Raw genomic sequence first — 11,552 nt, forward strand, 5'->3', positions numbered from 1 at the left:
AAATAAATTAAAGGAACAGCAAGCTTATGCACCTGATCACGTCATCAACATTTGTTATAAAATGTAATTCAGACGTCAGAAAGTCATTGGAGAAGCTAAAACCCACCCTCATGTGTTCAAAGTACCAAGTGCTCGAGACTGTATGACAATCTTCATGGCTGTGCTCATCTTTAGCGATGAGAAACCTCTTCAGAGAGAAGCTGCTTGTCTGGGCTGCAAAGCCATGTGACAGAGGCAACCGTCAAATCCATGTCTATGTTTTTTCGAGTCTCCTTTTGAGGTCTTAAAGGAAAGAGCTAAAAAAAAAATCAAAACAGAAACAAAACACAGACACACACACACACAGCCCAGGAAGTGCATGGTTCTCCAGTTTGTATAGCACCCCTTCCACTCTCCCCAGTGAAGCCACCTACTTGTTTGTCTACTTGTTTGTGAACTCAAAGACAATGGACAGATGGTGTGCAGATGCTACAATAAGTTTCCTATGGTGATTGATGTGATATACAAAGTCCGAGACCCACGCTCAGTCCACAATGGAGTCTTTAAAAGCTGATTCTTGCAGAATTCGTAGAATTTCAAAATTACAATTGATGTTAGGAATGGTTCTAATCCCAGCCCTAGGAAGGCCTATGAAGGTAGAATCCCAAACTGGAGGTCAGTCCGAAAGCACCTTGTCACAGACACCCCCAAATGCAGTTAATCTTTAAAAAATTAAAATCTACATTACTTAAAAACATTGGAATATGTTCCCCTAACTGGTCTACCTTGTCTGGCCTCAGTGGGGGAGGATGCCCCTAGCCCTGTAGAGACTTGATGTGCCAGGTGGGGGGATACCTTGGGAGCCTTCACCCTCTCAGAGAAGAAGGGGAGGGGGCATAGGGAGAGGAACTGTGTGAGGAGGGACTTTGGGGGGGCCCGATAGAGATATAAAGTGAATAAATAATAAACAAAGAATTAATCCCACATTAAACCACCCCCTTGGCTTTCACCCAAATGTAACTAGTACTCCACACTAGTTACACAGCCTCTGAGTGTTCTGTTACCTATTGTGAGGGTGAGGTCAGGGATGGAGCAACAGACACACACACAACCCTGGGTCCTTCACACACACAACCCTGGGTCCTTCCCCAGTGCTGCAAACAGCCCCAGCACCCCAGATCTGCCATCTGTCATACCACTAGAGCCCAGATAGAGCAGGCACATGTGGGTCACAAATATCTGTGAGATGAAGAATGGTTGTATGTGTTTGGAATAAGCTTCATCAGCAGACTGACATTTCTATTCCTTCTAGTTAATGAAATAGATTAAATACAAATACAAACCAATGCCTTCACTGCCCGTAGAAGGGAAGGAACTCCAATTGAAAACCAGCAGTATGCCCAGCATTCGGCTAAGGCGATGCCCGCACCATCCTCCATGCCTCTCACAGACACACTTGACGGGGCAAGTGTCACCACAGCTGAAGGAGCTGACACTCAGAGAGTCTGTACAGAGTCCACACTCTAAGCAGCTAATGGCGAGGCTTTTAACCCTCAGCCACCTGGTCCTTCCCCTTGGAGCAGACAGTTGAAAGAGTCCAATTAGTTTTACAATATGCTCTTCTTCAGAAGCAGATTTGAAAGGGAAACAAAATGTATGGGTGGATTTTTCCATTCAACACGAGCTGACAGAAAACCAGGATCTAAAACTGCAGGCAAAATAAAGAGACGATGCACACAGTATGTGTTCTGTACCTTAAAAAACAGCCTCAGAAAATACCACACCTGCTAAAAAAAAATAATAATAATAATGTGCAAAAGTTACAGACCCTGAACATGAATCCTGGAATTTACTGTCTTGAAGGGGCTCTTTAAGAAGTTAGTCTGGATGCTGAAGCTATTACATGTATTGTTCAAATACCAGCAGCCGTGAATTGTGATTTTTCTGTGATGACAAGTTTAACTATCAAAGGGGAAATTCTGGTGGATTAGACGTTAAAATAACATGTCTGCTGAAGAAGAACATTTGATGGAGTGGGGCATAAACTGTTCTCAAGTATAATGCTCTTTTCAGAACTATGACATAAATTGCACTATCATTGAAACTGGAAGTGGGGGAGGGCAAAAGCACCCTGGTTTTCATTTTGTACTCTGCCTTTTTCCAGAAGGACTCAGAAGGAGATGCAAATTGCTGGCATTATAACATTCCACAGAGGAGCCTTCTGATAGCCCAGAGGTCACCTCTGTGCCTTGGAGAGACAGGACTTGGAAGGAGTGGGTGCTGAGTGTTCATCTGCCAGGCAGGGTGTGTTCCAGCGTGCTTTAGTTTAAGTGCTGGTTGTCATATGGCTCTCATGGCTCTGAGTGACTCTGCTGTCATTTGAGAGTTACAGGCTGGAAAAGGAAAGGGAGGGATAGAAAGTGGAGAATTATGAAGCTCCCACAGAGGAGTGTTGGAACGCTACTTACTGCTGGCTGGTAAACCTGATTCTCTCTCTTGCTTAGATGCTGGGCCTGCTTCATTTCTCCAGTCTTTACCTGGGAGTAATAATGGTGGTGGCGATGGTTTAATTCCTTGCTTTTAGCAAAGGAATAGCAAAAAAGATGGTTTAGGATTGTACCTTGGTGACAGACTCTAGTCCTGGGTGGCTCTGCCACTTGTCACCTATGTAGCATTGGGCTAGCCCTGTACCAATCTCTCTCAAACCTCGATTTTCTCAACTCTGAACTGGAGATGATGAGAGATAGCATCTGCCTGAGGTTAGTGTGAGGAAGAGATAAAAGAACCCACAGGAAGTGTTCCAACCACTTGGGTTTTTTAAAAATATTTTACTACAATTATATTCATCTTTAATTTTTTATTGATCTTTGTGTGTGGGTATTTTGCCCACATGTATATATCTGTGCACTGCAAGAGTGCCTGGTGACTATGGGAGTCAGAACCCTTGGAACTGGAGTTGCAGTGTGAGCTACCATGTGGATGCTGGGAATCAAACTCAGGTCTTCTGGAAAATCGGTTGAGTTCTATTAACTGCTGAGTTATCTCTCCAAACCCCACTCCTTCAATGTGTGTGTGTGTGTGTGTGTGTGTGTGTGTGTGTGTGTGTGTGTTTACATTAGAGGCATGTCAGGGTGTTTGTGTGGAAGGCAGAGGACAACTTACAGGGATCAGAAGTCAGTTCTCATCTTCCATCATGTGGGTCCCAGGAATCAAACTCCAGGTCATGAGACCTGGAGCCAACCTCTTCTACCCACTGAGCCATTAAGCCAGCCCCTCAATTCACTCTCTCTTTTTTTTAATGCTCATTCATTCATTCATTCATTCACATATTTTTTGTGTGTGTGCTTGGGTGTTTTATCTGCATGTATGTCTGTGCATGGTCGAACAATGCCAACAGAGGCCAGAAGAGGGCATTAGATCTATTGGGACTGGAGTTACAATTGTGAGCTTCCATGCTAGGAATCGAACCTGGGTCCTCTGGAAGAACAGCTAGTGCTCTAAACTACTGAGCCATCTCTCCAGCTCCTCAAACCACTATTTCTTTGTTTACTTTTGGTGCTGTCCTGGAACTCTCTCTGTAGCCAGGCTGGCCTTGGACTCGGAGATCTGCCTACCTCTGCCTCCCCAGTACTGGGATTAAAGTCATGTGCCACCATGCTCTGGTCTCAATCCTCTTAATGAGCACTAAGTACTTGGTACCATACCTAGTACATACACCTAATAAAAAGGACTTCCCATGTTACAAGTGTTAAGACAGCCACGTGCATATGCTGCAGATAGTCAGGGACCTTTCAAAGACATACTGGAGTGTCTGAAACAGAGTTCACACTGTAAGAGCTCCCAGGACAGGGACTACACAAACCACTGCCAACACATGTCCTCCTATCAAATCTCTTCAAGCCCCCATTCATGTTGTCATGTCCATGGAATCATGGCACCCATTCACAACTGCTGTCTCCAAGGAAGGTAGTTCACACACTCAACATCCATTCTCTGTGGTGTCTTTTCTCCAAGGTCTCCTTTAATGAAGGCAACAACTAAAAAGCAAGCAAGCAAAAAACACGTAGGAGATAGGAAGAGAATTTTCTAGAGTCTCCAAATGTGAGGGAGAACCATCGATTTCATCAGTGGCGATTTCCCTTAGCTAGCCTGGAATAACGTATTCACATCCACAAGTTTACAGAGCTACCATCTGTGGATTTCCTCTTGCGGAAACAAATTGAAAACCCTCCATGGACACAGGTGAATTAGACCTGCCCAGAACTGAATGGCTGAAAACTTAACCAATCAGACTTAGCACGAGGGACAGCAGGCAAGGGAAGCTGGGTCTACAAACAGCCATAAGCTGCAAAGCAGTGCAGACAGGGGTGCAAACTTCTTGGCATGGTCTACTGCTGGCTCTCTAAGCTGGTCCTTTCTGCATCTCTCTGCTCCCCACATGTTCCCTAAACTATGTCACTCTTGTATCTGGGACCTGGTCCCCACTCCCTGCCTTGTTCCCACTGTGTGGGATTTTCTTTGCCCACTCAGATCCCAGACAGGACCGTGACCATCTGTTTGCAGCTCTGTGCCTCTTCAGTGAGAGCTTTTGCACAAGGAGCCTATTTTCCTCACACCCACTGCTGCGGTTTGCAGGTGAGCCAAGAACTGAAGCCTGGACTCAGGTGGGGTGTCTATTGCAAATGCTCTCTGTCTCTAAGCCACTGACTTACCCTGTGTAAGTTAGCCTTCATGTACTTCAGTTTCCCCATCTACAAAATGGATACAATAATGGGCTTCCTGTAGTGGGTGGTTAGGTTTAAATACTTGTCTGGCATAGAGCAGGTGCTGCATAAGGGTTCATTATTTCAGCCATCATTGTGGGGTTTAGATACATGTGGGACTAAAAAGAAACCTCAAAGAGATGGGAACATGTACACCCGGTAGCTGGCACACTTCTGGATTCGAGGGCTAGCTCATGGTCCCCTGTGAAGTAGACCACAGTGGAAAGGTTCTTCCTACATACCTGCAGAGAGCAGGGACATTCACACTGATTGGCAGCTATGACCTTCATTTATTTGTTTTGTTTTGTTTTGTTTTGTTTTGTTTTGTAACAAGGTCTTGCTATGTAGCCCAACCCAGCCTTGAGCTTGTAATCCTCTTGCCTTGGCTTCTCAAGTCCTGGGATCAGAGGCACATGCCACCACTCCTGGCCTTGCCCTTATTCTTTTCTGGGCTACCCACTCACCTCCACCAAAGCCAGCCAGCAGGAATTCCCACACTCTTGAGCAGCTAAACATTCAAAGAATCCTGACACACAGTCACCCCCGCCGGCTCCAAATTAGAAAGGATCTGGTCCAACACCATTCCCGTAAGGGATGGGAAACATTTGTGCCTGGTTAGTACCAAGTTCTTCTATGTTCCTCGTCATGCACTTGTTTTTTCTTAGATGGTAAGAATACAATGATCAAGGATAAAGTCAGAAGGATCGGAAGGCTTCTGGAGGATGGTGCTTTCAACTATGTCCTAGTGCCTCCGATGACATATATCTTGTGCTACAAATGTCCCACTGTTCATTTGATGGGTATCTCTTGACAGGGACACCAGTGACACAAGCCATATTACCCTGCCTTTAGGAAGAGTGGCATTACGTCACCATGAAGGCTGTTTGATGGGAGTCAGTTGTGTTCAACTACACTGGAATGAGCACCTTTACCTGCAAGCTAACATGCGTTACAGTGATAGAAGGCAGGCCTGGGATGAGAGGGGAAGTCAAGGTAGGCTCCTAGAAACTACCTATTCTGCTGGCCTCACTGGCACAAGGGTTTAACATTGTCATTTTGTGGCTACAGTGGTAAGCTGGGAGCCTGAATTTGCTAAACCTACCCTCATTGTTCAGCTGAGCAAACAGGTCTGAAGAAGTCCACTCACTTGTCCACAGTAGTATAGCTGATGGATTGTAGACCCTTGGACTTCTGAAATGGCCTGCAATCTTTCCTTTTAAGAATGGGCCCAAGTCCTGTGACATGATTTGACCCCAGCTCACTTCTACTGCCTATCTCTCACCATGCTCCATCCCTCTCTATGAACCAGCCAGCCAGTGCTATTACAAAGCACTGCATGCACTCTGCTGGGCCCACACCACTCCCTCTACCAGAGACCCAAAGTCCACACCACTAAACACTCAAGACTCATTTGGGCTTCACTTATCCCAGGGAGGTGTACTGGAGTTGGCCTCCTCTGCCTCCCACAGCACATAGAAACACTCATCAAATAATATGTTCATGCATTCAACAAATATTTATTGAGCAACTTCCATATGCCAGACAACTTTGAGTACATCAGTAACAAAACAAAATACCTACCCTTGAAGGGCTTACATTCTGGTGAGCAAAACAGACAACAAACAAATACACCACAGTGTCAGGTAGAGGCTCATGCTATGAACAGCAAGGGCTGGAGATGGCTGGGAACATCGCCCAGGAGACCGCTCTCAGGATGTGCTAATTAATCAGCAGTCTCAAGAGGTGACAGAGAAAGCCATGCACATAGCTAGCTGAGAAAGGAGCATTTGAAGCAGCAGCAGCGGCAGCGGCAGCGGCAGCGGCAGCGGCAGCGGCAGCGGCAGCGGCAGCGGCAGCAGCGGTGGCCCTGCAGATGCCAGGACTACTTACTGTGTTTCATTCCCTAGTGAACTAGGAACACTTGAAGGGTACATAAAGTGTGATTCCTTAGGCCCAGCACAGAACTTGGTATCAACACAGTGGATATTTACAAAATAAGAGAAGGAACCTGTGCTGTGTTGGCTGAGCAAGATCAAGTCTGTTTCCGTCTTTTCTCGGGGCTGAGATGGGAGCACCTGCTAGCCAACTTGAGTTCTTAGCTAGTTTCTATCCCTGGTCTCTTCACTAGGTTCAGCAGCACTGACAAGTCCAAGTTTATCTTCCTGGCCCACTTATCTTTGGGCTGGACATGGGACTTTATAGTTTAGACACTGTAGAACTGAGTCTTCCCAATCCTCCCCCAGTTTCCAAGGTGTGAAAATCAAGACTGAGGGGGCTCTGACACCTGAGATTGCCAGACCCCTCCCCACCTGACTCTTGGTTTCCCTCCAAACCAAACTTCCACTGGGATGCAGTTCTTCCTGTGGTCATCTCTCCCCAGTCTCCATTAAGCCACTTCTACCACAGTCTCAGCACAAGGCTCAGACCCATGCTCTCTGAGCATGGAATCTGCCCCTGGAATCTTTGGAGGACCAGTGGCATCTATGCTCTAAATAAAGTCAGCCAGCTTTATTTACTCAGCCAATGGAAATAGAAACCTCTTGGATTCATTGGTGCTTTGCCCCGCCCCGCCCCCTAAAAGGACTGAAATTAATTCAAGGGTGAGTGATTCATCTCCTAACTCATGCTTTCACCCCCACTTACTGTCACCTGCTCCATCCCCTGAATCAGTGTCTGCGGTGGTGGTGGTGGTGGTGGTGGTGGTGAGAAAGGAGGGTGATCAAAGTAGGTTGTCACTTGCTGAAACCTTGTGCAATCCCTAGGCTTAACTAAGTCCCCAGTAGGAAGGAACCGGCTTCGCTTTACCGAGGTTAACGAGGTTAACGGGGCCAGAGAAGAAAAGCAGCTTGCTCAAGGTCGCACAGCTAAGTTGAAGAGTGTAGTGAGGTGCTGTCGAGTACAAACCTGGCCCAAGAGTGGCACTCTAAGCACTAAAGTTTACTAAACTTTAAATAGGATTTAAATGCAGAAAGCGAAAGGTGGCTCCTGGCCCCGGGGGCTCAGTGGCGAAGAAGGCAGACAGCTAAACCAGGGGCTGCAGACATTGGAAAAGCTGTAGGGGAGCAGGGGAGGGACCGGCTGACCTGACCTGGGAAGTGGCTCCAGGGCCAGGCCTAGGGACGATCCCCCTGTGCCCACGCGCGGGGGCCGGCGGGCCTCACCTCCTTCCACCTGAGCTGGCGAAGGCTGATCTTCAGCGCGTCCAGGGAGGTGCGGGCCTTGGAGCTGTCCACGGTGACCGGCCGCACCGAGCCCGAGCTCCGCCGGGAACCCCGGCCCCGGCTCCGGCCCCGGGCTTTCACGAGCTGGCTCAGGGCCCGCGCCGCCGGCCTCGGCGGGACCAGGGGCGGCGCGGGTGGCAGCCGCCGGACGACGCGGGCATCTCCTTCCTCGGGCGCGCGGCGTGGCGCCGGGGACGGGGCCCGGCCCACGGCCTTGGGCTGCTCCTCCCGCTCCGGACGCTCGGGCTCCCCGGCCGCGCCAGCGTCCACGCCCAGCTGCTCTCCTGCCTCCGCCGCTAGCGACTCGGTCGCCGCTGCCGCCGCGTCCACTTCCCACCCGGCCGCCGGCTCCCGCTCGGGGCTGTTGCGACTCATGACGCTCAGGGCCGGTGCCGGCGCCACAGCCAGCGCCGCCTGCGCCGCTCCGCCGTCCCGGCCCGCGACCAAACTGCCGCCGCCGCCGCCGCCGCCGCCACGCGCTCCCCGCCCGAGCCCGTTGCCATGATCTCTCAGGCTCCGGTTGACAGGGATAGTCGCCGCCTCGGGACGGGGCCCGGCAAGGGACAATCGCCTGCCGGGGCCCGGCGACCTCACAAGCGAGCGCGCCCACGTGACCAGGCCTGTCACAGAGGCGGCGGCGGCCATCTTGGAAGAGGGCAGCGAGCCGCTGGGGCCCTGGCACCGAAGCCGCAAAGTTTCTGAGCGCTTAGGACCTGGCCAGGAACGGCTGATAGTGAGGTTGAGGGTAAAGGGTGTTGCACTCCTGTCCTGCTCTCAAGCCTGGAAAGGGAAGGATTTGGGAAGAGAGACATCTTCCTTAAACACGAGACTCAGTTTCCCTGGTCCTACACACTGGAGTAACTCCAGACCTACTACTTTCATCTGACTCCGTTTCTGCGAGCCTCAGAGCGAGGCGGGAGGCCACCTTTATCGCTTTTCAGGTATCATCCGCAGAATGGAGAAGCCCTTCAGATTCCTAGACTTGTAGAGGACAGCAACACTTTTTATTATAATGAAAATATGACAAAATATACTAATTGCTTTTTAATTTATTATCTTATGTGTATGTATAGTTTTGCCTACATGTGTGTTAAGTGTACCATGTATGCGCCTGGTGCTGGAGGAGGCCAGAAGAGGAGAGCATCAGATTCCCTCATGTGACCTGCTGTGTGGTGCCAGGAAATGAACCCAGGTTCTCTGGAAAGACAGCCATCACTCTTTAACACGGAGCCTTCTCTCCAGCCCTCATTTGATCTAGTTTTAATTCACAGCTCAGTAGCACTCAGTATATTCGTATTGTGGTGCAAGCCGTCTCTCCCACTCTGCTCTAGAACTTTCCATATTGAAAGCAAACCCATGAACTAACTCCTGGATTCCCCACCCCAACCCCAGGCCTGACCACCACAAGTTCTATTTCCCCCCCCCTTGAATCTAACCACTGGGCTACCTCTTGTGTTTGTCTCATTTGGCTTCTCGAGGTTTTGTTTTGTTTTGTTTTGTTTTTATCACAGTGGGTGTCAGAAATTCATTCCATCGTAAAGCTTCCAACTATTCTATGTGTGCATGCACGATTATTTTCCATAGACCTATCTGCAGACTTTTTGATTATGTTAATCCCTTGACTCTTGTGACTAATAGTGCCATTAACATTTATGTACAAGTATTTCTTCAAGCCCCTGCTTTCAGTTTATCATGGCTGTCATATGTTTGTTTTGTTAAGATGGTCTCTTTACGTAGGCCTGGCTGTCCTGAAACTAACTCACTATATAAACTACTTGGTATCAAACTCACAAAGATCAGCCTGTCTCTGCCTCCTGAGTGCTGAACTACTATACCAGCTAAGGTTGATCTAGAAGAGGGCTCTCCTCTCCTGCCTGTGGGAGCCACATTTGCGTTGACTTAAGAGTTTTAGAAAATGGGATTAGGAAATTGTAACTGCACCCTGGACCATGTTCACTTATGGCCAGCACCCAGTGGCCATGGTTGCACTTGGGTGAGTTCTGCCACATTTAGTTTTAAGGGTTCTGAAGGAAAATGGCCCCTACTCCATTTCTCCAAAAAGTTTTGTTTCTTTGGCCAGGAATCTCAGTGTGTGAATAAGCTGCCTTGAAGCCTACCAAGAGCACCAGGGCTCCTTTGTAGGAGACATGGATACTTTTCTTCAAGTACCATACTAAGGGTCTTGGGGTGGTTATTTATAAAGCAGGATCTTGAACTCTTCTTCCAGAGACTGTGACCCAGAACACCCTGTTGAGCCTGTGGGTGTGACTGGCTGTGGGGGAGGGTTGTTAAAGTTGTCCTGTTGATTCTCAGGCTGCAATGTCAAGAACCAGAGTTTTGCCCGAAGCCTTTGGCTACTCCTAGAGCTGTCCGTGGTACCTCAAAGAGCCCTTCTCTGCCTGGCCGTTCACTCTCCCTCAGGAGTTAGTTCATGCTTATGCTTTCTATATGGAAAGTTCTGGAGATGAATGTAGGGCATCCCAAATCTTGTCCTGCCTGGTGTCTCTGGTTTCAGTTGCCACAACCTTCACTCATTAATGCTTGAAAATTGTCAACACTTAATGTACCCCACCCCTCTCCTCTCTTAAAGCCAGCCCATCTCTAAAGTTGTGGCTTTTACATTGAGATATCATTTCTCTTGCCATCCCTGTCACCATTGTGTCAGGTCAGCCTCTGCCTTTTCTCTGAGCTGCTGCAGCAGCCACCTCATGGGTACCATACATTTCTATTACACTCCTGTCTGTTCATACCCCAGCTGAAACTGCTTCCTCCATGCTTAGAGACATCCCCTAGTTGCCCAACCTCTCTAGATAAATTTCAAACATCAGTTGTCTCTTTCTGTCCTCAATTCTGAAATCACACCCTCTCTTTGCTTCTGTGACTTTGCACACACTGTTCCCTCTGCCTGGATGTGTCTCTGCCTCGGAAACTCAGAGTTGTCTTGGTAGCTGTCTTTTTGAGCAGCTTTTCTTAGTGCCTCTGGCAGATATAGCTCTGGTCTGTACTGATGGTAACATGATAACCCTCCACCACTCTTTGACTGACATTTCATAGAGAAATCACTTCAGCCTTTCCCGTCAGTCTAGGCAAGGACAAATTTGAACTAATTTTTCTCTAGAAAAGACCAGAAATGGTGGTCAACAAAGAGCACTGTGAATGCGGTAACAAATTATTTACAACTTATCAAATTTGGATAGAGCAGCCCACATAGAGATAGCTGCTTAGTTGTACATTCATGGTCTCTTCTGCCTCTGGAGTCTTTCCACGTCCTTCTAGCTCCACCCACTTCTTCAGCACAGGCCAGATGAGGTTTCTGAGAATTAAAAGCCAGGCTCTACATCAGGAGTAGAATATAAGCTGAATCTTGAGATTGGGGCAGGCAAAGTTAGACGGTGTGGCCATGGCCTCTACCATGGCCAGAGCCAGTGAAGAAGGAACCAAGTGCAGGCTCTGCCCACTGAGACACAGTCATGACTGGACCAGATGAAACCCAAGCCTTGTAGAAGAAAGAACAGGGTACAAAGGGTCCATTTGAGCTGCATTGCTGGGCTTTGGCCAGCACAGGAAATGCCTCACATTTCTCTGGAAA

At 48.5% G+C, this 11,552-nt stretch overlaps 1 protein-coding gene and 1 long non-coding RNA gene across 7 annotated transcripts in view; one reads left to right on the forward strand and one right to left on the reverse strand.

The window, feature by feature from the left end:
* Ttll11 (tubulin tyrosine ligase like 11) overlaps positions 1–8,528 on the reverse strand; it is a 231,469-nt gene extending 222,941 nt beyond the window's left edge. The window contains exon 1 of one of the 6 annotated variants that reach the window (XM_076928607.1): positions 7,904–8,524. In XM_076928607.1, the coding sequence (XP_076784722.1) occupies positions 7,904–8,338 (435 nt within the window). In that variant the 5' untranslated portion in view covers positions 8,339–8,524. Of the gene's footprint in view, positions 1–7,903 lie in introns of all 6 variants that reach the window. The other 5 variants (XM_034496640.2, XM_076928610.1, XM_076928608.1 and 2 more) reach the window with 5 other exon arrangements.
* Positions 8,529–8,541: 13 nt separating this feature from the next.
* LOC143441286 (uncharacterized) lies at positions 8,542–9,757 on the forward strand. Its single transcript, XR_013108547.1, has 2 exons — positions 8,542–8,904; positions 9,037–9,757. It is a non-coding gene; the product is annotated as an uncharacterized LOC143441286 (long non-coding RNA).
* The last annotated feature ends 1,795 nt before the right edge of the window (positions 9,758–11,552 follow it).

Source organism: Arvicanthis niloticus, chromosome 2 (assembly GCF_011762505.2).
Source record: "Arvicanthis niloticus isolate mArvNil1 chromosome 2, mArvNil1.pat.X, whole genome shotgun sequence".
NCBI classification, from domain to species: domain Eukaryota; kingdom Metazoa; phylum Chordata; class Mammalia; order Rodentia; family Muridae; genus Arvicanthis; species Arvicanthis niloticus.